The sequence below is a fragment of the Rana temporaria genome, chromosome 4, assembly GCF_905171775.1.
Source record: "Rana temporaria chromosome 4, aRanTem1.1, whole genome shotgun sequence".
Classification (NCBI taxonomy): Eukaryota; Metazoa; Chordata; class Amphibia; order Anura; family Ranidae; genus Rana; species Rana temporaria.
The window spans coordinates 349,487,911-349,513,276 of record NC_053492.1 but is presented as its reverse complement, the minus strand read 5'-3'; the positions used below and the strand labels follow the sequence as shown (position 1 = coordinate 349,513,276).

The 25,366-nt window shown below is 41.4% G+C and overlaps 1 protein-coding gene across 4 annotated transcripts in view; it reads left to right on the top strand.

Annotated features, from left to right (window-relative positions):
- Nucleotides 1–25,366, top strand: part of LTBP1 (latent transforming growth factor beta binding protein 1) — a 447,138-nt gene that overhangs the window by 347,421 nt on the left and 74,351 nt on the right. For all 4 annotated transcript variants that reach the window (XM_040350808.1, XM_040350809.1, XM_040350810.1 and 1 more), the window contains 6 exons: nt 89–214; nt 1,368–1,490; nt 2,934–3,053; nt 4,963–5,088; nt 8,382–8,504; nt 14,731–14,853. In XM_040350808.1, the coding sequence (XP_040206742.1) occupies nt 89–214; nt 1,368–1,490; nt 2,934–3,053; nt 4,963–5,088; nt 8,382–8,504; nt 14,731–14,853 (741 nt within the window). The remainder of the gene's footprint in view (nt 1–88; nt 215–1,367; nt 1,491–2,933; nt 3,054–4,962; nt 5,089–8,381; nt 8,505–14,730; nt 14,854–25,366) is intronic.

Below are 25,366 nucleotides of genomic sequence, written 5' to 3'. Positions count from 1 at the left end.
TGTACGAGGCCTTAATGATTGCTACAGATGTCAACAATGGTAGCCTCTATAGTCTTCACTCTTGACAGGTTCACTTTATTTTGTTTAGATGTTGATGAGTGCTCTCAGGATCGCGTGCTTTGCTCACAGGGGCGCTGTGAAAATACAGATGGAAGTTTTGTATGTATTTGTCAAGAAGGATACATGGCCAATGAACAGGGAACTGACTGCACTGGTATGTAATATGATGTCATAGGGATAACCAATGGTTAGCAAAAGAATGAGTTTATTTTTGTACTAGTAGCCTAAACTATGACTTCCAGTAAGCAACATACACTGGTTCTTTTTGCAACTGCATAAAACTATAGCCCCCTGATAAAAATTACATTTGTGCTGCCTCCTTACCTAAATTTTTTTTTTGTGTCGTTGCAATGTTCCTCAAATAACTGATGTGCCTGCCAATGAATTCCACCTAATGCAGCTTCCTGTGATGGTGTGGCAATGATGCTGCACTGCTGCTGAATTCAGTGCAGAGTCGCCACTCTCATGTAGGCTCTGCCTACTTGCATTACAGTGGGAGTAGATGTTGCAGGGGGTGTGGGTATCCGCATCGTCACTGCTGATTCTTAAATCTTTAGTTTTTCAGTCAGCACCTGGCCCCACCTAGTCCTGCCCACTGAACTTTTAAATTGGTAGAATTAATTGCGCTGCTGAAACCCTTTCATCATGAGCTGCAGTGTCTGGGAGGGGGAACATATGAGATACAAATGAAAGAGGAACTGGCTGAATCGGGGAAGGCAAATAAAAATAAATAAATAAATGGTTTTGTTTATGAGGTTCGTGGATCATTTAGTAACTAGCTTGGGTACTTGTTTAAATAGTCATACGGGTGCCTTTAGTTGTTGGTGAAAACAATTTCCTAATCACATAAACTAGAAGAACATTTTGGGGATGTTCTGTTTACAAACAGTGTAAAGAACACTTCAGGTTGCCATATTTAAATGTTGCTTTGTTTCCTTTTTTGGCAATCATGTCAGCTGGAAACTGAAGTGAGCCTAGGTTCACACTGCTGCGAATTCAAAATCGCGGTAAAATGTGCGATTTTACCGCGATTTCGCGGCCGCGATTTTGCCGCGATTTCGTCCGCAATTTAATGTAAATCGCGGCCCAAAATCGCAAAAAGTAGTACAGGAACTACTTTTTGAAATTGCAGATGCGGCGTCGCACTGATTAGGACAGTACCATTGCCGACAATTGCCGCCGATTTGAGATGCAATTTGACATGTCAAATCGCATCTCAAATCGTTCCAAATCGTACCCAGTGTGAACCAGGGCTGAAAGGTCTTATAAAATAATTGTTTAAAGATGTATCATTTTCTTTTCTTTAGATGTGAATGAATGTTTGAGACCAAACGCATGTCCTGATGGCCTCTGTATTAACACTGTTGGCTCTTTCCGATGTGAATACTGTGACAGCGGCTTCCGCATAAACAGGAGAGGTCAATGTGAAGGTAAATGCAAAATCGTGAAATTAGTCATTAGTTTCTGCTTGACATATTTGTTTGACTTTGCAAATACATTGCTACTTTGACCTTCTCAAGTGAAACATCTGATCATTGATTTGAAAGCCTTGCTCCAACTTCCAACTGCACGTAGCTTAATAGTGCCATGCCTACGATAAAATTGTAACGTTAAAAGGGGCTATCTTACATCTTCTATCTATTTTGCACTAGCATTTCATGAAGGAAAAATGCCAGCATGGGGTGCATATTGATATCATTAATGGCCCAGATTCAAGAAGCAATTGCGCCCGTGTAACCATGAGTTACACGGCGCAATTGCTTACTTGCTCCGGTGTAACGAGTGCTCCTGATTCAGGAACCTTGTTACACCGGCTGCAGCCTAAAATCTGCGCGGCATAAGGCTCTTATGCCTCGCAGATTTTAGGCTGCATTCTTGCGGGGGCCGCTAGGGGGGCGCTCCCATTGTGTATCAGCGTGTAGTATGCAAATTGCATACTATCACTGATTCACAATCTTGCGCGGGCCCCGCCAGGCTTTTTAGCCAGAACGCACCAGCGTATAGCCTGTACCCGTGTACCCATCTAACCAATAAAATACTTTTATTCAAGAGCATCCAAGTTGCCAGCCCCTTTTGATTCAAGTACATACATACATACATACATGGGTTGTAAAAAACATATACTATTACTATGGGGGCTTAGAATGGTCAGCTGTTGTTTATATGCAGTGCTATCTACATTTTTGCTAACCAGTTGCTGTGATACAGTTCAGTAAAATTGTAAGTCACCTTAATTGTTTTGAATCGTATCACTCAATGAGTCTGAACTGATCCCTAGCTATACAAAAATGTAAACCACCCCAATTAAATACAAAGTTTTAGAGTAAGGTGCACACAGCAATAAATAAATAATAAATTAAGGGCAGGTATGTCTGGAGGGGGCCCACTCGTCCTTAAAGGCACAAAGACACACCAGAAGCTCAGCTACTGTGCATGCATCCCCACGGTTGTATTCATGTTCCCGTTGTCACTCTGAAGTTTGTGGGCAGTTGTCAGCAAGGGATGGTATCTTGAATGATGAAACTTATCTACCAGCATTTTAAACTTTCTTTATTGGTGCAAGCGTAAGGCGAATGTAGATCATTTCAGAACTAGCACAGTTCTGCAAAATTATGAAACTAAAACCCTCCTTAGTTATACTTCATATATAATATTTTAGAGATAAAATGTATTATGCTGATGACTTGTTTAGTTACATTTTAAATAGATGACATTAAAAAAAATGACAACATGTAACATCAGTTTGTAAATCTTTACTATACATTTTCAGCAGGTATTTGAGCTTTATTAGCTTTTTCAAGTCATGCCTGGTACCATTTAATTTGTTCTTTGAAACACAGTATACTAATTAAGCTTAACTTTTTTTTTAACAGATATTGATGAATGTCTGACTCCCACTACTTGTCCATATGACAGATGTGTCAATAACCCAGGATCATATGCATGTATACCTTGTCCTGAAGGGTATAGAGGATTTAATGGCAGATGCTTTGGTAAGTTTGCTTTCATGGTATGTGTATACAAATAGAAGATCAGTAATTTTAGCATCCGTGTCCATACTTTATTGTTTTCCAAAAGTCCACACAATGGAACTAAAGCCAGTAAGTAGCTAACAGAGCCTATCGTTTTGTTGAGTCTCGTTATCTTGAAAACACTATTGATAATCATCATTCTGTTTAGAAAAGGTTTTCACTGTATTTTGTGAGGGTTTTCCAGACATCTATAATATAAATATTACATTGTACATTTTTTAAGTCTGTCGTGATATAGAAAGGTTGAACTTAAACAAAGCATAGTTCACTGTTATCTCATTGTAATATGTAGGACTAGATACAGTAATATTATGTATAAAGTCTTCTAATTTCAGGGGAAAATGTAGTATCTTCCTCTTGGCTTGTGGAATTGGGGGGGGGGGGTAAATCTAGCATTCTCTACTTTGGTGCCTAGAGCTTCCTAATTTCCATCACTCCTCTTTCCTCACAGCAATACCAAATTATCCTGTTCCACATCAATTAGCTAAGTCCTGCATCTTGTCAGCGCTATGAAGTTCTCTAATCCCTTTGTTTACAGAACCATTGCTAACACTTAATGTAAACCTGGTGACTGTCAGTTACTGGCTTTTTGTTCTGGACCTCTGCGCTCCATGGAGCACTGGGCTGTAGAGGGAGCAGGAGCGGCCAGCTCAGGCTCTCAGCAGCTTGCTGAGAGGCTGAGCCAGGTGCTGGTCCAGGCATGTGGGTGGATCCTGACCATATGGTTCATGATCTTTCCTGAGCCTGGACTGGCCTCTGTGACGTCAGTCGACAGGGAGCTTCAGGAGTGCACAACAAACTGAACCCCTGTGATCCACAGAAGTACAGCCAAACAAGCTTGGGCTGTGCTCCTCCTTTGAAGCATGCTTGTTCTGGGACTGTGATTCAAGAGTCAGATACTGTTCAGCAACTACAATTATCAGACGTAGGCAAGCAATGGCAACCCCATACTTTACTTTTGACAGAGTAATTTTAAATATTTTAAGAATATTTAAATACTTTAATGTACATAGTCTGAGCACAAGTGCACTTCAGGATCCTTAATCAGAGAAAGTATCATAACAATATAATCATATGAAGTAAAACATTTTAAAAACAGCGAGTTCAGGATTTGTATAGATTTTCTTTTTAGTCAAATGCTGTGACACCGTTTGTCTAAAATAATAAAAAGTGTCCTCCTGAATATTGACTTATAAAAAGCAAAAGGGGCATGTGAAAGGCAATTTAGCAAATGCAGTTAGCAGTTAACATATAACAAAGGTATTATAAGTTCACATATAACAAAGACATTTTAAGTGCACTATAAGAAGAACAGACTTGCTCAGAGCAGCTATTAGGCTGCATTCACACTACAGTGTAAAATGTACAAAAACACATTTTGAAATTGTGGGGATATTCATTGTTAATGGCATGGCACTCTAAACATGGCAAGCGAGATGAACATTTTTATGCACTAAAAAGTTTGGCAAACTCAGCAAAACTTGTGGTTAAAAAACACAAAAAGCTTCAAAAAGTGCATGTGCTTCTTTGTTGTGTTTGCATCACATAAAGAAGCTTATTGAACCAAATGAGCTGCCCTATGCATGAAGTGTAACAACAACCAAAAATTGCACATATGCTTGACTCCTGATGTTGTTCTTTAATTGAAGTCACTATATTTAAAAAATGTTATGCATCAGTTAAGTGAATAAACATAGGCATCATTATAAATTTTCTATGATAATTGGCATAGAATATATGTAAATTAAAAGCAGATTCCGTATACAGGTAGAATGAGTAAACTTGTTATTGTGTTGGACTGTATTGTATTTCCTGCACATTTTTACCTTTTTATTTTATGTACACTGATTTGCATTTCTCTAATTTTAAGACATCAATGAATGCCAAGAAGACTCATCCCTGTGTGCCGGTGGTGACTGCTCCAATCTGGAGGGTTCATACATGTGCACATGCCGTACAGGATATGAATCAACCTCTGACAGCAAACAGTGCATTGGTAATTAAATGTTCCAGTACAATTTTACATTTGTCTTGTTTCTTCTGCTGGATTCAGAATTAGTCTTGGATAGAAACAGGAACTCTTGTATCCTAGAGTGCTTGAAAATATGCCCATCTGATTCTAGTTAGGAGTTTCAGGCTAGTTTAATACAAAAATGAAATAAGCATAATCATGAATCAATATCAGATTTACTGATTTCCTAGAGCAGTTCTGCACACCTGTGGAAGGACTTGTTTTCTAGACAAAAACTAAAAAAGCATAAACAATTGTAGCACAACACCACTGGTAAATATGACAGCATACGTCTAAAGAAGCAACAAAGGTATATGGGATTTTCAAGGTGCTTGCAAATCCATCCTTAGGAAGAAATACACACCAATTGTCAATTAAAATTCATAATGTTATTGCAAATACATATTACCATATATACTCGAGTATAAGCCGAGGCACCTAATTTTACCACAACAAAATGGGATAACGTATTGACTCGAGTGAGAATGCAGCAGCTACTATATGTGGAAAATTGGATCAACAATGCCCATTTGCAGCTACTCTGTACCCATGTGCAGGCCTCACTGTGCCCACTGCACACCTCACCTTACTGTGCCCATTGCAGCTTCACTTTGCCAATCTGCATACCTGCTTAGCCCGTTACATGCAGTCATATGGCAGGCATCCAGTTTAAAAAAGCTGGGAACCCCAGAGGAATTAGAGCAAGCATGAAGAGCTGCACCAGTGTCTAAACTCGTAGCAGGGTCTGGAATTAGGGGGAGGCGGAGCTGCTAGACATGAAGAGAGCAAGCCGACCAACTATAACCTGGACTGTAAAAAAAAAATCGGTTCTGGCTGTCTCGCAAGGTACCTGGAGTGAACGACCTCGCTCCGATCCTGGTCTCTGGTAGCTGGTCCTGAGCCGGGTGGACGCTGAGTTCGGGGTCGGTCTTGACCTCATCCTGTTCCTCTTCCTGTTCCGTGATAGGCAGAACAGTTTCCCAGCAGACACTGTGTTCAGTGGTCCTCGTCCCACGGACGAGGACGAGAGGACGTCCGTGAAAGGCGGAACAATGAACACAGTGTCTGCTGGGAAACTGAGTGTTCCGCCTATCACGGAACAGGACGAGGAGGAGGCGCGACTTTTTAACAATGCACGCCCGCCGTCTGAATATGTCACGGACTCAGATACACAGACTCGAATATAAGTTGAGGGGTGCATTTTTAGCCTAAAAAAAGGGCGGAGAAACTTGGCTTATACTCAAGTATATACGGTAAAAGGAAATAGAATACTAATGATAAAAGTCTTTTTTTTTTTTTTACAAAGTTATAGTGTCAGCACTCCTCATAATAGATCAAAATACATGTAGTTACACACAAAATACAAAGATCATAACCATCAATAAGTTTACATAGTTAACCTGAAAGGAGAGCGCTAAATCCCAACACTTTTCACAATCTAGGCTTCTTTCAGAGGCTTAAGGGGTGCAGCTGAGGAGAAAAGGGACACTGTAAATTGCAAAAGTCTAGGAAAAACACAATTGTGCACTTTTTCATAATGAAATACATATAAATATTATAATATTACAAAAATATATCCTCTCGTACTTGCATAAGTAAACCACATGATATTTGAGCACCCCCAAAGTAAAGGTAAAGAAAAACAAGTAAAACACTGGTGAAAAACATGAGAGGAACAGTCCCAAAGGAAAAGGAGACAGGCCAAGTGGGAGGTCATCCAATAATCCCAGCACTACACATGGAGGCAGTAGTGGGGAGCATAAAGCCACCCACAACCCCACACAGACAATCCTAATTGAGCATAAAAAGAAAAAAATTACCCTTTTTGTTTATATTTATTGTTTTTGGGGGTGTTATACCCAGTACTTTTCTGCTATAAGGACAATGTAATATGTAGTCTTATGTAGCGTAGTATGACTGGTATGACACTGTAGTACTGTATGTCACTGTTATGACGCATTTTAATGGGTGCATTGGCCATATTGTAAAGCACAGCCCAAACAATGCAGCATTCAGACTTATGTATTGCACAGCATAGTTTACAGAGTAAAACAGTTTGTAAGGTGCATTGTACATTTCAAACTCCTGAGTTCATATGTCAGAAGTATGTCTGGGATATCCACAATATTGATCATTAATAATCAGTTAAAGAAGTACCCCTTTATGCTGGTTATCAGTAGTGAAGTGCTCCCTTACACCATTGGTCAATGCCGAATTGCCTACTTATGTTGGTAGTCAGTATAGAGCCCCCTTACAATGGTGGTTAGTGGTGAGGTTCCCTCTTACATTGGTATCAGTGGTGCCTCATTTCATTAGTGTTCAGTGTCCCCTTTCTTAGGTGGTAGAATCTGCCTTAAATCAATAGCCTATGAAAATTGGCACACTTTGTAGTAAGTAACTTTTATGTTGGTGGTCACTGGTATGTGCACTTCTTCGTTGGTGATCAGAAGTAAGTGCCCCTTTTCACTTGTGGTTATTAGTTTGTGTTTCATATTGTTTGTGGCTGGTGGTAAGTAGTCACCAGTGACCATCAGTGATGTTTAGTGGTTAAGTTCCCCTTAAATTTGAGGGAGCGTAGTAATGAATCATTGACATCAGTGCCTACCTGAGAGAGGAGAAGCCCCACAGGTCCCATGTTGGTGGCTTCCAGTTCCCCACACTCGAAGTATGCAGGCATAATTGAGCTGGAGTTCACTACACCCATTTTTGTCAGTATAGTTGGGTGTTGCTAGGTCAAGAGATCCATGCAGGAAGAAAAGGCAACTAATCAAACATGGTAAACAGCGATTAGGTAAATAATTGAATCAGATTTATCAAAATCCATACTTAGAACATATCGCCTTGTTTGTTATCAAATGATTACAACAAGGTTTCTTCTCACTGACTTCTATAAAGCTGTGAAATTAATATTGTGTCATTGGCAGTCATTACACTGAAGAACAGGTATGAGCTACACAATTTCAGTGAACCAGTCCAGTGGTGGTGTCCCAAAGATGCAGTGGTGGAAACAGAAGTTTGAAAACACGTACAATATACCATACTTGCTTATGGGCACCTTTGGGACAGTTGTCAGTTGAAATGCTTTATGCTTTCAGCAGACAAAGGATACAATGATTTATGAACCATAAAATATGCAGAGGTACAATGCAGTTCTTTATCTGATGAAAGTAAGATATGAGCTGAAATTTACTTGTAACCAAAGGCAAGTGCATGTTCTTATGTGGAGCACTTTGAATTCATTACAAGTGCTGTAAATTGGCAAATGTTGTTTGTTACAGACATAGATGAATGCCGGCTTGGTAATTTATGCTTGAATGGTAAATGTCATAACATTGAAGGCTCCTTCGTATGCTCCTGCAACTCAGGATATCAGCTAAGCCCAGCCAGCGACAAGTGTGATGGTATGTATAATACAACTGAATATTTGTTTGCTTTAATACAGCTACAGTAAGATACACATCATGCAGCTGATATTTTTATTTTTTTTATTTTATATTTTCACATGACATGACCCTTGTATTTACAGTATTGTAGAATTCATTGTTTGCCCCCCCTCCCCTTTTAAAAAGTGAATAAAACTTTTCAAGCCTTAACCACTTCAGCCCCAGACCATTTGGCTGTGTAAAGACCAGGCCACTTCTTGCGATTCGCCACTGCGTCGCTTTAACTGACAATTGCGCGGTCGTGCAACGTGGCTCCCAAACAAATTGACGTCCTATTTTCCCCACAAATAGAGATTTCTTTTGGTGGTATTTGGTCACCTCTGCGGTTTTTATTTTTTTCACTATAAACAAAAATAGAACGACAATTTTGAAAAAGAAGCAATATTTTGTATTTTTTGCTATAATAAATTTCCCCAATTTTCTGATTCAGATTAGGCCGATATGCATTCTTCTTTTACTGGTAATGGCGGCAATCTGCGATTTGTATCGTGACTGTGACTTTATGGCGGTCACATTTTGGGACCATTGTCATTTTTACAGCGATCAGTGCTATAAAAATGCACTTATTACTGTAAAAATTATACTGGCAGTGAAGGGGTTAACCACTAGGTGGCACTAAAGGGGTTAAGTCAGTCCTAGGGAGTGATTCTTACTATTAGGGTGTAGGAGCTACCAGTGACACGTCACTGATCACCATTCCCGATCACGAGGGAACTGTAGATAAGTGACTTGCCACTAGGCAGAACAGGGGAATGCCTTGTTTACAAAGACATCCCCCTGTTTTGCCTTTGCCAACCGCAATGGCAGGCCGCCCGTGAACATGGAGCTTCCGGGACCCGCGAGCACACTCACGAGGCACACGGCGGGCACGCGCGCGCCCGCTGGGCAGCAAATTTAAAGGGACGTACAGGTACGCCCATTTGGCTGCCCGTGCCATTGTGTCGATGTTTATGTGTGTGCGCCGGTTGGCAAGTGGTTAAAGTGGATGTAAACTTGATTCATGAGATTTGACATAAACACGTCTATCTGTAGTGTTTTCTTATCTCTCTCCAAAGCCCTGAAGCCTCGTACACACGACTGTTGTCCTCGGCAAAATCCATCAAGAAAAATGCTGGCAGAGCATTTTTGCCAAGAAAAACGGGTGTGTGTATGTTTTTCGTCAGGAAAACTGTCGTGAATCTCGACGAGAAAAAAAGAGAACATGCTCGTCGGGAGTCTCAATTTCCTCGTCGTGTTCCTCGTCGGGCTGGTTTACGACGAGAAACACTTTTGTGTGTATGCTTAGAAACCCCGCGCATGCTCAGAATAAAGTATGAGACGGGAGCGCACCTTCAGGAAAAGTAGCGTTCGTAATGGAGATAGCACATTTGTCGCGCTGTAACAGACTGAAAAGCGCGAATCGTCTCTCACCAAACTTTTACTTAACACGCAGTAACATGAGATTAGCAAAAGCAGCCCCAAGGGTGGCGCCAGTGGAATCGAACTTCCCCTGTATAGTGCCGTCGTACGTGTTGTACCTCACCGTGTTTGAGAACAACGAGATTTTGTCCTGACGGTGTGTATGCAAGGAAAGCTTGACAAGATTCTCGTCAAGCCTGACAAGAACCTTGTTGAGGAAAACGTTTCTTTTACGTCGAGATTGTTGGTCGTGTGTACGAGGCCTAAGTCTCATGTCTTTCTGTTGCTCCATTATTCTGTTATTAGAATAACTTCTTGCAAGTTTTCTGACAACCAAGATAAAACCAGCCTGAATTTTGTGTCAGGGTAGGTGCTATAAATAGATTAGCAGAGAGCTTGTCCTGACACAGCACAGCTCTGCACATTCCTTCCTTCCTTTGGCTGTGGAAGGGGGGGAGGGTGTATGCCAAGAGTCCAAACCCAGTGGTGAACAGGAAGAAAAAATCTCTAACACAATGTGCACTTTCTAAAGAATATAGCAAGCTGATGACAGCAGATATACATGTAACATGTATGTAGGGAGATTTGTTTCATCTCTGTGTATCATCTGAGGCTGTTCACTTCATTGGATATATGTGAGGGTTTACATACACTTTAAAGCGGAGGTTCACCTAATCTATATCAGACCAACTTCTTTATACTTCTAACATGTACAGTCCGCATTTTTTATTTTTTTTGGCTGTACATACCTTATAATCTATATTTGCAATCCGGCTTCCGGGTACTTCTCCCTGCGGGATAGGGCGTTTCTATGCTGAGGAGGAATCTCATCTCATCTTCTTTCCGAAACGCCGTGACTCGTGACGCGCCTACGCAAAACGGGGGACGGGGCCTTATCCGCCGGGGGGAACTTTTTCTGAAAGGACGTCAATCATCTGGGCGACCTCCCAGATGACATTCCTCCTCAGTATAGAAACGCCTACTCCCGCGGGGAGAAGTCCCCGGAAACCGGATTGCAAATATAGATTATAAGGTATGTACAGCCTAAAAAAAGAAAAAAAAATGCGGACTGTACATGTTAGAAGTATAAAGAAAGTTGGTCTGATATAGATGTTATTTGGGTGAACCTCCGCTTTAATATGTAGGTCATAATAATATGAATCTACAAGTCTGTAAGTGGAACCTGTATTAGTCCGTTCAAAGTATAGCTTCTACCATGCTAACAGTGTCCTCATCAGAATACAGTGTTTTTTTTCCAATACTTTATTCTTCATTAATATTATTTCATTTTTAAATATAAAGAGTTATACATGTGTACAATAAATAACCTTGTAGAAATGTAGGGATTTGTTTTCCCTGTTAGGGCAATGTGGACCATGCCTTTTATCTTCACTTTTGGGTGAACTTGATGGACATGTGTCTTTTTTTTTCAACCTGACTAGCTATGTAATTATGGGGATTTCTCCTTATTGCAGTTATGGTATTGTAAAAAGATATATATTTATTTTATATTTATTTGGCACTGAACCCAAAAACTGAAGTTTTGCTATGTTACTCAGGAAAATTTAGGAATTATATTTGTGTCTAAGCAACACCTTAAAAAATGTACTCTTTGTCTGTAATGCCTCTTGAAAAATATTAGTGCACTTTCTGGCATGGGAGGGTGCCTACAGCCCTTATAACTGTATATCTGCAGAGTGAGATTTAAGGTAATGTTGCTCTGAATGCTAGTCTCAGAAGATTTGAAGTGAAATTTGGAGATGCCACTGCTATGCTACTCACTGTTTTTGTTAGAGGCCCTGATAAAAAGAAGAAAAGCTCTGCCACCTCCTATCAGAGACACACAAGATAAAACAAAGCATGGTCGGTAATGGGAAAAGATCAGCTGAAGATAGGCAGTGCATGGGACTAACCCTCTACTTTTTTTTTGTCACTGCTTCCAGAGTTCAGTTACCGTATTTATCAGGGTATACCGCGCGCCGGCGCATAACGCGCACCCCAAGCTTGGGATGGAAGTTTAGGAAAAAACTAAAATTTTGGATGTTCAGCCTTGTCGCTGTCGGCGTCCATCGGCGGCCTTGTCCAGCGTCCGTCTGCGGCCTTGCGTGGGGTCCGTCCAGCCTTGTCGGTGTCCGTCTGCTGTCTTGCCCGGCGTCCATCGGCGGCCTTGTCCGGCGTTCGTCTGCGGCCTTACGCAGGGTCTGTCCAGCCTTGTAAGTGTTCGTCGCGTCCGTCTGCCGGTCCGTCCAGCCTTGTCGGTGTCCGTCGCGTCCCTCTGCCGGGGTGTTTGAGTTTGGCGCCTCGGTCGAGCTGTGCAGAGCCAGATTTCCGGTGTGTTCGGCTCCTCTCGGCTTCTCCCAGCTCATCTCGCGTGGCTGCGGGCGGAGCCGAGCCGAGCCTAGCCGAGTGCGCAGTACACTCCGCTCAACTCGGTCTTTGTCAGTCTTTCACGGCAGCGCTCAGAGACAGTGGGGATTGGTGTATAACGCGCACCCACGATTTTCCCCTGATTTTAAGGGGAAAAAAGTGCACGTTATACGCCGATAAATACGGTACTCTTTAAAAGTGGAAAGAGATTAAGTGTTTGTATTACTAGCAGTTTTTATTCTGACTAGCATTTTTTAAAAAGTTATGAGCTCGGCACTCATTTTTACCGTTAACACGTAATACTTAATGTCTATGTCTAAGTCTAATACACCATTGATTTTATTACATGGCTAGACATACTGTACATAAAACACTTTTTTTAATGTTCCATGACGTCTGTGATTGTTTAAACAATTGTTACATGACAGGATTTTTTTCATAGTAGAATATACTCCATAGAAGCCCAGTTTCATAATCATTCTGAAAGTTTTTTTCTTTTTTAAGTCACCAAACACGTTAGGGTCGTAACTTTTTATTTTTTATCATAGCAGGCTAAAACAACATACTTTTAAATTGTATTTTAATACATTGCACAGATCAGACTTCTTTAAACTTTAAACTTCATCAAAACCTTTAAGCTTGTATTTGACATTTTAATAACTATTTTATAACCCTTGGGATTTTTCAACAGACATAACTAAATGTAACTAGATACAATGTTGTAAGTGACCTTTAACATCTAATAAATCTAAACTAAAATAAAAAGAAATATATATTTAAGTTAAAGGATTTATATTCCTTAAAGCCTCGTACACACGATCAGATTTTCAGACGGGAATTGTGTGATGACAGGCTGTTGGCCGAAAATCCGACCATTTGTATACTCCATCGGACAATTGTTGTCGGATTTTCCGCGGACAAATTTTGGATGGCGGGCTTTAAAATTTCTGATTGTGTGTACACAAATCCGTCAGGCAAACGTTCGTGTTTGTTGGCCGACAATTGTGTGCCGTTTGTATGCAAGACAAGTTCATGGCCAACGCCCTTTGGACAAAACTCCAAGGGTTTGTCTGCAGAAAATCCCATCGTGTGTACAAGGCTTTAGGCTCCATGCACACTGGCTTAAAAATTGTTGCTTCTGCCTGTAATGTCTATGCACATAAGGACGATTACTGGCACATTTTGAGCTCAGAGTTTTCTGGCAGAAAAATGCTAAACTCTCCTAAACTGTGTACAAAAACACTCTATAGGAGCGTTTTTTTCTGCCAAGGGAACTGGAATTTTTTTTTCAGCCCAGTGTGCATGGAACCTCAGTGAGACTGATGAATTCATCAATTTGCACTGTGGCCTCTACATCACTACCATCCCTAGTGATAACCAGAGGCACAGGAAATGGGACAAGTAATAGGATTCTTATTATGTAGGCTGCTCTGTCTACTACTCCTTCACTGTTGCTAGCTTTCTAAGCCACATAATGTTCAAGTCTATAATGATGGTAGCTGCATACCAAATCTGCTCCTGGTTAACTTTATTGATCCAAACAACAGACCACATGAGCGCCTCCCTCTGATATGTTTCACCGCTAAGGGATTATTCGTAGAGACCAGACCTAGAGCATCACTTTAACATGAAATTTTACAGCCAAAGCTTTTAAGTTGCCTTTCTGCCTGATCTGCTCACCCTTCTATTTGTCATATCACATCTGTGACACTGCATTATTTTAATTTCATTCTATTTATAATCTTGATTGATCTCCCTGACAGGCTGTGGAATGTACCCCACAGGAGGGCGCAGATCTGCTCTGGTTGTGCATTTTTTTTTCCTTGACATGGTATCTAAACCAGCAAGTGAACTCTTGAGTGATACAGCGAGGACACATTACCTCTCAGAAGGCACTTGTGCTTTTGAAAAGTGCAGACACCAAAAGTAGAGAGAATGAGTGGTTATTGACATCTACTATCTGTCCCTGGCTCTCCCCTATGAATCTAAAATCTAATATTACACTGTAACAGTCCTTTGCAGAGTTCTAAATGTTAAAGATTGTAAACGGTATGTTGCTAGCAATATTGTGACAGTCATTGATGTTTTACTAGTCTTGGCAAAGGTTTACTGTGGTTGGTTTAATTATGCACAGAATTCCTGAAATTCAGGATTTGATTATGTAATTATAATATAGTCATGGTGATTATTTAACAGTGTAAGGTCTACTAAGTGCCAATAAGATACTATGACTAACCATTTATATTATATCTGCATTTCTTTTTCTCTGATTACATTAGTTCGGAATTATAGTTTTTTTTTTTCTTTATTTTCTTGTATGCTATTTTATAATATAGCAGGCATATACAGTAATAAGACATAAATTGGACATGATGTGCATATAATTTTATTTTCATTTTCCGACTCTAATTTTCATTAGACATTAATGAATGCCAAGTTCAAAGCCTTTGTGACAATGGACAGTGCAGGAATACCAGGGGATCGTTCACTTGTATATGCAATGAAGGCTACAAGCTATTATCTTCTGGAGACCAATGTGAAGGTAATGTTAAAATCAAAATTTTACTTCCATAGACTTACCTTTTTTAAATAACAAAAAGTAGATTATTTATTTTGACCCCCCCTATGATATAAAACAAAAGCCCTCCCCATTTGGCTATGTTAGTATTTTATTCCACTGTCTTTTGTTTCATTGGGGTTGATTTGCTAAAGATAGTTCACTTAGAGGGGCTTAATTTAATTCACGAAGCTATTGGTAAAATACATTTTCAGACTTCTGTTATCCAATCATGTACAAGCAAAAATGCTGTTTATTTTTCTTATTTTCCTTTCACATGTTTGTATGTTCGTGCAAAGTGACATTTCACAAAGTGAATTTTTCACTAAGCTCTGGGGAGAATTCCCTTGCAAAGCGAACAGCCAATGTTTAATGACTCAAATGCAGTTCATTGGAAACCTTTGCAGATTTAAACATTTTGCCTTTTGTTGCTTATCTCCTAAACAAAAATGCTATTTGCCTGTCTGCCTCTGATTTCTATACTTTATGAGTTAGTGACTCAATACAAGCATGAAAAAGCTGAAGCTAGAATTAAGTCATCCTTTGTAGGTCAATGAATATCGAAGCCACTTGATTAGCCCAGCCTTTTTATAAGCAGCGGCCACAATGCAAATCTTCATGTTTCTCTATGTGCAGGTTTCCCTTTATTACTGGAGAATACTTAAACGAATTCTACAGTTTATAGTCAGCATTTTGGAATATGGTTTAGAAACGTTGGTATGTCATTCAGGACTCTGATGCAAAACATGTCCTGAGAAACATGTAGGCTGCCTTTGCCAACATCCTTCTAAAATTACTAGTTGCCTAGCTGACTCGGGCTTGAATATTTTCTGAATCATTAACCCAGAACAAGCTTGCTACCAGAAATGTCAAAACTGCTGATCTGTTACTTTTTCTGTCCCAGCGCATTGGGGAGGGGGTTGTCTGATTTACTAAAGCTAAAATGACGGGCGGTAGGAAATCACTATGAAAGCTATCATCATGCTTGTGTTGTATGTTCTCTTGAGGGCATGGATACTCTATACTTGTAACGATTGAAGGTTTGGTATCTGAAAGTGACAGAAAATGTGCTTCGCAAGGTACTTGGATGGGTGTAGACGCTCACTCAGTATAACGGCTCATCACACTTGATGTCATATTTAAGAAGTTTACAGTTCACAGTTCACAAGTGATAAGTAAGCCATGTTTTTTTTTGGTGGAAATGCCTCCCCCTTCATCAGGGCTGTGATGGTAGGTGTGGTCAGAATAGACCTGGAACCGGGATTCAGCTAAGAACCTGACCCATTAAGTGCTGTCAACTTGTAAAATTACAGGATGTCATAAAAAAGGATTAAGGCATTGCAGTGTCCTGATGAATTGATGTAGTCAGTAAATGCCTGAGAGTCTGATCACTTTTGCAGTTCTCTATGAATAGAAGTTGCATAAATACATAGTTACATTGTAGGTGAGGTTGAAAAAAGACAATCAAGTCCAACTTATGTCTGGGATTATATGTCAGTATTACATTGTATATCCTTGTATGTTGCAGTCGTTCAGGTGCTTATCTAATAGTTTTTTGAAACTATCAATGCCCCCCCCCCCCCCCCACTGAAGCCACCGCGTGTGGACTGGAATTCCACATCCTTGCTGCTCTTACAGAAAAGAACCCTCAACACAGTTTAAGGTTAAACCTTGTTTTCTTCTAATTTTAATGAATGGCCACATGTCTTCTTAAACTCCCTTCCCCAAAAAAGTTTTATCCTTATTGTGGGGTCACCAGTATAGTATTTGTAAATTGAAATCATATCCCCTCTCAAACGTCTCTTCTCCAGAGAGAATAAGTTCAGTGCTCGCAACCTTTCTTCATAACTACTATCCTCCAGACCCTTTATTAGCTTTTTTTGCCCTTTTCTGTACTCGCTCCGTTTCCAGCACATCCTTCCTGAGGACCGGTGCCCAGAACTAGACAGCATACTCTAGCTGCGGCCGGACCAGAGTCTTGTAGAGCGGGAGAATTATCGTTTTATCTCTGGAGTTAATTCTTTTTTTAATGCATGGCAATATTCTGTTTGCTTTGCTAGCATCGGCTTGGCATTGCTTGCCATTGCTGAGCCTATCATCTACTAGGACCCCCAGGTCTTTTTCCATCCTAGATTCATCCAGAGGTTCACCCCCTAGTGAGTAGATTGCATTCATATTTTTGCCACCCAAATGCATTATTTTAAACCCTCCAGGTCATTTGTGAACAAATTAAACAGGATTGGTCCCAGCACAGAACCTTGGGAGACCCCACTTCCCACCCCTGACCGTTCAGAGTATTCCCTATTTATCACCGCCCTCTAAACTCGCCTTTGTAGCCAGTTTTCAATCCATATACTTACCCTATGGTCCATGCCAACGGACCTTACTTTGTACAGTAAACGTTTATGGGGAACTGTGTCAAATGCTTTTGCAAAATCCAGATACACCACATCTACGGCCTTCCTTTATCTAGATGGCAGCTCACCTCCTCATAGAAGGTTAATAGATTGGTATGGCAAGAACGATTCTTCATGAATCCGTGCTGATTACTGCTAATGATACCGTTTTCATTACTAAAATCTTGTATATAGTCCCTTATCATCTCCTCCAAGAGCTTACATATTATTGATGTTAGGCTAACTGGCCTGTATTTCCAGGGATGTGTTTTGGCCTTTTTTAAATATTGGTGCTACATTGGATTTTCTCCAATCAGCTGGTACCATTCCAGTCAGTAAAAATTAGGAACAATGGTCTGGCAAATACCTGATGGAGTTCCCTAAGTACCCTTGGATGCAAGCTATATGGTCCCAGTGATTTATTAATGTTAAGTTTCCCAAGTCTATTACTAATTATGTCCTCTGTTAGCCATGAGGGTGCTTTCCTGTGATGTGTCATGAGGACAAACACTGCAGTTTTGGTTACTAAAGCCCACCGATTCCCTCGTGAAGACTAAAGAGAATAATAAATTCAATACCTTCGCCATCACCCCATCCTTTGTAGCCAGATGTCCTTCCTAATTCTTTATGGGGCCAATATGGTCTGTCCTCCCTTTTTACTGTGTATATACTTAAAGAATTACTTGAGGTTTTTTTTGCCCTCCTCCGCTATGTGTCTTTCGTGTTTTATCGCCGTAGCTGCACCCTTACATATCTTGTTGCATTCTTTGTAAAGTCTGAATGCTGATGATGATCCCTTGATGATCCCTTGTCCCTAAGGCCTTGTATTTTTTGAAGGCCTTCTCCTTTGCTTTTATATGCATTTTAACATTGGAGTTAAGCCATCCTTTTGTTCACTCTTTTAAATTTATTTCCCAATGGGATGCACTGGCTAATGCCCTTATTTAATATGCTCTTAACGCAAACCCATCTCTCTTCTGTGTTCTTTGTTTCTAAGATTTTATCCCAATTTATATCTTCTAGCAAGGTTTGTAGTTTAGGGAAGTTGGCTCTTTTGAAATTCAGTGTCTTTGTGTTCCCCTTGTGTTTCCTATTTGTGTGATTTGTACTAAAGCCAATTGACCCATGATCGCTGTTTTTTTAAATTGCCCTGTATTTCCACATCCACGATCAGGTCAGTATTGTTGGTAATCAGTAGATCTAGTAACGCCTTGTTTCTAGTTGGTGCGTCTACCATCTGACCCATGAAATTGTCCTGCAAGACATTTAGGAATTGGTGAGCCTTAGACAAATGCATGGTTCCCTCCACCCAGTCTATGTCTGTATAATTAAAACCCCCCATTATGATAACGCTTTCCATCCTTGCTGCTAATCCAAATTGTGATAGGAGGTCCATCTCCCCCTCCTCCCTCAGGTTAGGGAGCCTATAGCATACTCCCAGTATTATTTTCCCCCTTAGCTTCATCCCTTTGGAGCTCTACTCATAAGGATTCCCCTCCTCCCTAGCTCCCTTATTGATGTCATCTCTCACATTAATTTGTACATTATTCTTGATATATAGGCATACTCCTCCCCCTTTCTTACCCTCATTATCACTGTGATAAAGGGGATACCCTTGAATGGTTGCCAGCCAATAATGAGAGCTGTTGAACCAGGTCTCTGAAATTCCCACAAAATTTAAATCCTCCTGGTTCAATAGAATCTCTAGTTCACCCATCTTGTCTGTCAGGCTCCTGGCATTGGTGAACATGCCATTTAGTTTAGACCAGTCGCATACTGTCCTCTTATTAGGTGTTCCAAGATTGCAAATAGGACTTGTTACTATACTTGCCTTGGGTTTATGTGCTTTAATCAACTTACCACTGATGCCCCAATTCTACCCTCTGGAATATGTTCATTGCTGACTATCTCTACCTCTGGACCATCCTCCCGGTCGCCTAGTTTAAAAACCCCTCTAACTTTCCGGCCATCTTCACTCCCAGCAGATCTGCACCCTCCTCATTAAGGTGCAGTCTGCCCCTTCTATAGAACTGGTGACCAACTGAGAAGTTGGCTCAGTACTCCAGGAATCCAAACCTCTCCTTACTACACCAGCTCCTCGGCCACTAGTTTACTTCCCTAATCTCCCTCTGCCTTTCTGGTGTGGCTCAAGGTACCGGTAGTATTCCTGAGAATACTACCTTGGAGGGCCTTTTCCTCATGTTAGCTCCTAAGTCTCTAAAATCGTTCTTTAGGACACTCCATCTGCCTCTGACTTTGTCATTGGTGCCAACGCGCACCATCACAGCCTGGTCTTTCCCAGCCCCTCACAGTAATCCACCAGATCCATGATGTGCCGAACCTGAGAGCCTGGGAGACAGCATACAGTTCGGCCCTTCAGGTCTTTGTCACAGATTGCCCTCTCTGTCCTTCTAAGAATTGAGTCACCTACCACCAGAATCTTTATAACCTTTCTCTTCGCTTCCCCCACACTCTCACTGAAGGAGTTGTTCCCCTGGCAGCTAGGAGAGTCCCTCAGCTCCAGCAGTGCTGGTCCCTAAACGGTTTCACCAATGTCACTCAATGGAGTGTACTTATTGGGATGCTTCAGCCCAGGATCGGTCTCCCTGGCACTTCCCCCCTCTATCCTTTCTGACTGTCACCCATCTACTTGTTTCTAGTGCCTGCACCTCTTTGTCTCCACCCGCCTCTGAGCTGGCCCCTGCCGGGGTACGTTCCCGGCTCTCCTTTAGTACGGAGGGTCTTCTCAGTGCTGAGAGTTGTTTACCTAGGTTCAGAACCTGGGCTTCCAGGGAAACAATGTGCTTACATTTTGCACAGCAGTATTCGCCCTCAATCAGATGATCAAGGAAAGCATAATACATGCCGCAAGATGTACACCGGGTCGCATCTCCACACCCGCCAGCATCATACCTACTCATTTAAGGAGGATTGGGGATTATACCCTGTTTAAATTACCTAACAACTAGCTTCCTGACACTAATACTTAACAATACAATACACAGGTACTCACCACCCACGTGCACTCGCAGCACTCGTGTACTCATTTCTCTACCTGATCTGTTCTCTAGGAGGACCAATCCAGGCATTGCTTATCTTCTCCACTGGTGCTCATATACTAAGAGGGGTTATTTTCCCCCTGCTAACCTGAAGCCACAGAAGGATAGAGGTGCTATATATATATATATATATATATATATATACACACACAGTATATTACCAATAAAACAGAAGAGGCCAACAGCTGCAGAAGATGATACAGAATAGCGATAAACACAGACTCTTAAATATTACACCCAGAAACTCATACTTGGATTGGACCCAATGCAGGTGCTTCCTATGCCTAACCCTGGTCATAGTTATTCAATTCTTACATGTTTTACTTTGGTTACAGTATTATATTTACATTTTTTTTAATAGCATGAAATTATAAATTTAAGTTTATTTTGATGCTATGGTTCTCTGAAAAAAAAATGTCTCCAATGTTGTTAAATGATCCATATCAAGCTTTTGGAAAATACTTTCTGAAAAGGCATTGTTTATATTTTGAGCACTTTGAAAATCTTGAAAACATATGGCAAGTTTACATTAACAAATAGATCAAAAGTAACAAAAAAACTCAAATGCGTTCCAGCAATTTGGTTAACACTACCCAGAGTTTCTTTACAATATGTATGATGCCTAATGAAAACAGACAGAACATGTATTATAAACATCTGCTTGTGGGGCATAAATGGTGATATCCTATTTGTTTCCCATGTGTTTTCCACTTGAAATGAAAAAAATGACAGATGAATTATGTAAACCAAATATTTTTGTTAAACAAACTTTTTATGGCTGGATATAAAAGCTTTAGGGCTGTCTGTTTAGGGGTATGGGGAATTCATTGGAATGCCGATTGATGAATTAAATCTAGTGTGAGGTCTGCTATCTTGTCACATTCTTCTAATGGCTGCTAAAAGAAATTGTAGACAGAAGGTTGCGCAATAAAAAATACAAGAAATGAATTGAATTTTAATACATTCTTGATAAGATTATCTTTTTGGCACAAAAAACAAATGTCGCATCTAAAGCTTTCAAAATGTCATGCTTGAAGGATACTAGACTGAATGGTCCTGCAATAGTACCTCCAGTTGGAGGTCATTAGGGATGCTTTTAAACCTTACCTCATAATACCAGTAAATATAAAGAAGATACTGTTAGATGATATTGTTTAAAATAATTTATCATCCATAGTTCCTCTGGTGCATAGTCCCATCTAAAATCTGTATGTGTGTTAAGAGCACAGCACGGTGGCTGGGCTAAAGTGCTGCATCTTACCACTGGTAGTAGATGTGTGGATGATGTGTATGCAAGAAAAGTACAGCATTGAAAGTCCCATTCCCCACCCACCAGCCCCTAATTAATCACCATATAAAACCTTATCTAAAAGTCCTTTTCACTTACCTGTAGCCTCAGCCATGTGGCGCTACAGCCCGGAATCTTCCCCTCTTCTTTTTGTGTCCTCATTTGGGTACTTCCTCAGTGTCAGTGCCTGTCTGATGTGGACACTTCCTATTGGATGGGCTGCACAAGAGGAAAATGCACAAGTCAACAGATGGTTGTGAAGAGACCAGCAGTTTGAGAGCAGAATCACAGCGCTGGATCAAAGGGCCCCTCCACCTGGAAACCATTTTGGGTATTAATACCAAGTAGTAGGTGTTTGTTGGAAATTCTCTATAATGTCTTGGCAGGTATTTGATGTACATTTTGATAAACCACTGTTTATGCTCAAGCATTTTTTTAATTAAAGGCTATGGCCCGGATTCAGATACAAATGTTATGTGGGTGTAACGTATCTCATATAACCTGTCGTAACCTTGAGAGGCAAGTCCTGTATTCAGAAAGAACTTGCGCCTAAAGTTACGGCGGCGTATATTGGCCAGCGTAAGCCCGCCTAATTCAAAATAGGCTGGTAGGGGGCGTGTTGTATGCTAATTAGCCGTGACCCCACATAATTGACGTTCTTAACGAACAGCACATGCGCCGTCCGTGAAAGTATCCCAGTGCGCATGCTCGAAATCACGCCGCAAATAGTCAATGCTTTCGACGTGAACGTAACTTATGCACAGTCCTATTCCCAAACGACTTACGCAAACGACGTAAACTACGCAAAATTTGACGCTGGCCCGCCGTCCATACTTAACATTGGCTACGCCTCATATAGCAGGGGTAACTTTACGCCGGAAAAAGCCTTACATAAACGACGTAAAAAAATGTGCCGGGCGGACGTACGTTTCTGAAACGGCGTATCCATCTAATTTGCATATTCTATGCGGAAGTCTAGGGAAGCGCCCCTAGCGGTTAGTGTAAATATTTCACCCTAAGATACGACGGCGTAGGAGACTTACACCGCTCGTATCTAGTCAACATTGAGGCGTATCTGATTCTATGAATCAGGCGCCGAGATGCGACGGCCCGCATTCGGAGTTACGACGGCGTATCTGGAGATACGCCGACGTAACTCCTTTCTGAATCCTGGCCAATATTTCTGTTTTACATGATAATAGTACTGAAAAACTGCAACACACAGTTGATATATTACCAAAATATATGTGCTTCAACTCTTAATTGAAAGTCCCACAAATACCTATTGAACCTGCCAGTCCACTTAAGGCCTGGTTCACACCTGTGCCCTTTTATGTGCACAAAATACTTTGATTACATTAACGCCATTCACATCTCTGTGCTGTGTTGTAACAAATGAGGCCTGTCTGATATTATATGCACTTACCTGTGTTTTCTAGTCCTTTGAAGTCTATAGAAGCGCATAAAACACATGAAAAAATGCACGTAAAATGAATCAGAAAGGTGTGTTAAAGAACATAAACAACAAAAGCAAGGAACAATGCATGACAACAGAAGCAGAGAGATGTGAACCCAACCTATTACACTCCTCCTGTGCACTACACTGGGATGAAAAGTGTTGCCGTGGGCATGGTTCCATCATCTTGTCATTGCTGGTTCAGAAGCTTGTAGCTTGTCAATCAGCAGCTGGCCACACCTAGTTCTTCCCACTGCTTCTTGAATTGACAGCACTGCCTCTTTTGCTGAAACCCTCCTACTGTAAACTGGAGTGTCTGGGAGGGTGAGAATGTGAGACACAAACGAAGAAAAATTTGTCTGAGTCAGGAAAAAAAAGGATGTTTTTGCCTATTTTAAGAGGCTTGTGCATATGACATTGGGTGCTTGTTTATACTGTTAGGCCGCGTACACACGGTCGTTCCAAACCGATGAGAATGGTCCGACGGGCCATTTCCATCGGTTCACCGCTGAAGTGGACTGATGGTCTGATGTGCGTACACACCATCGTTCCAAAAACCGATCGGATCAGAACGTGGTGACGTCAAACACACGACGTGCTGAATAAAAGGAAGGTCAATGCTTCCAAGCATGCGTTGACTTGATTCTGAGCATGCGCGGGTTTTGAACCGATGCTTTCTGTACTAACCATCAGTTTGGACCGTTTAGGCACTGGGCCATCGGGTCGATTTTAAAGCATGTTTTAAAATTTCCGACCGAAGGACAACAGACGCTATACACATCGGATTTGTCCGACCGTGTGTACGCGGCCTTATTCAAGAGTCTTTACATATACTTAATCAGAAAATCTGAAATCACCTCTTAAATATTGCTTAGCTATTTTATCTACCTTAACCATTCACAAGGGTCAATTTTCCGATTCTACACCTTCAAATGCTAGCATTTAAATTGGATTTTAAGTGTGCTTCTATGCATTTTACATGGCTTGCAGTGTGTGTTTTCAGCTTTGTGTGATAAACACATTTAAATGCACATGTAGTGCCTGGAGCGGAGGTCCCATGAAAATGAAAATAAAAATAAAAACATTAAAAGCCAGCAGCTACAAATACTGCAGCTGCTGAATTTTAATAAATGGACACTTACCTGTTCAGGGTGCACGCGATGTTGGCAGCCGAAGCTGGTCAATCACTCGTCTCTCGGCTGCCCCCGCCGCCATCCTCGGTGAGGGAATCAGGAATTGAAGCATTGTGGCCTCCCTGCCCGGTTCCCTACTGCGCATGCACAAGTCGCACGGCACATCCTAACTGGTCCCCGCTGTCTCCTGGGACCAGTGTTTTTCCCAGAAGACAGCGGGGGGTGACGTGAAGGGGTATGACTCCCGCGGGAGTCTATTCCCGGAAGTGGATGCAAATAAAAAACGGAGGTTCATCGCTTTAAAGTAGTTATACAAGCTTTTGGACTTTTTTAATATGGCATTATAACGCAAAATATTAATTCTCATGTATTCAATAGTGTAGTTATTGGCATGTACTGTTTCATAGAACTTAATATAACTAAAGGCAAAATTTTTTTTTTCTTTTTGGACAGAGTGGAGATGGATTAGAATACCTGTCGGGTTTTTATTGCTACCTCTGCCCCTGTTAGGGAGATTCACCCTCTCTATTTTTCCTGTTTACCATTATCATTGAAAGTGAAAGAAAAAGAAAATCCCAAATATGGACACTAGTTTTGTTGACCTAGAGGGACCCATGATATTCCCTTAGTTTGCAGGGTTTTTAAATACCGTATTTATCGCGGTATAACGCGCTCTGGCGTATACCGCGCACCCCCAAAGTGGCCCCCAATCCTGTGGGAAAAAAAGATTTTTTTTTTTTTGTACTTACAGTTTTGGTGTCTTGCGCGGCGTCCATCTGCGGCCTCGTCGGGTCCGGGGTCCTTCTGCGGCTTCGGGTGTCCGTCTTCGGCGGGTCCGGCGTCCGTCTTCGGTGGGTCGGGCGTCCATCTTCGGCGGGTCGGGCGTCCATCTTCGGCGGGTCGGGCGTCCTTCTTCGGCGGGTCCGGTGTCCATCTTCGGCGGGTCCGGTGTCCATCTTCGGCGGGTCCGGCGTCCTCCCGCTCGTTTCCCGCCACGACTTTGAATACTGCGCCCGCATATAGCGAGCGCAGTACACTCGTGAATCTTCGGGCAGGCTCGGGCGCCTCTCGCACTGACGTCCTGTACGCTCAGGACGTCAGTACGAGAGGCGCCGAGACTGCCCGAAGATTCACGAGTGTACTGCGCTCGCTATATGCGGGCGCAG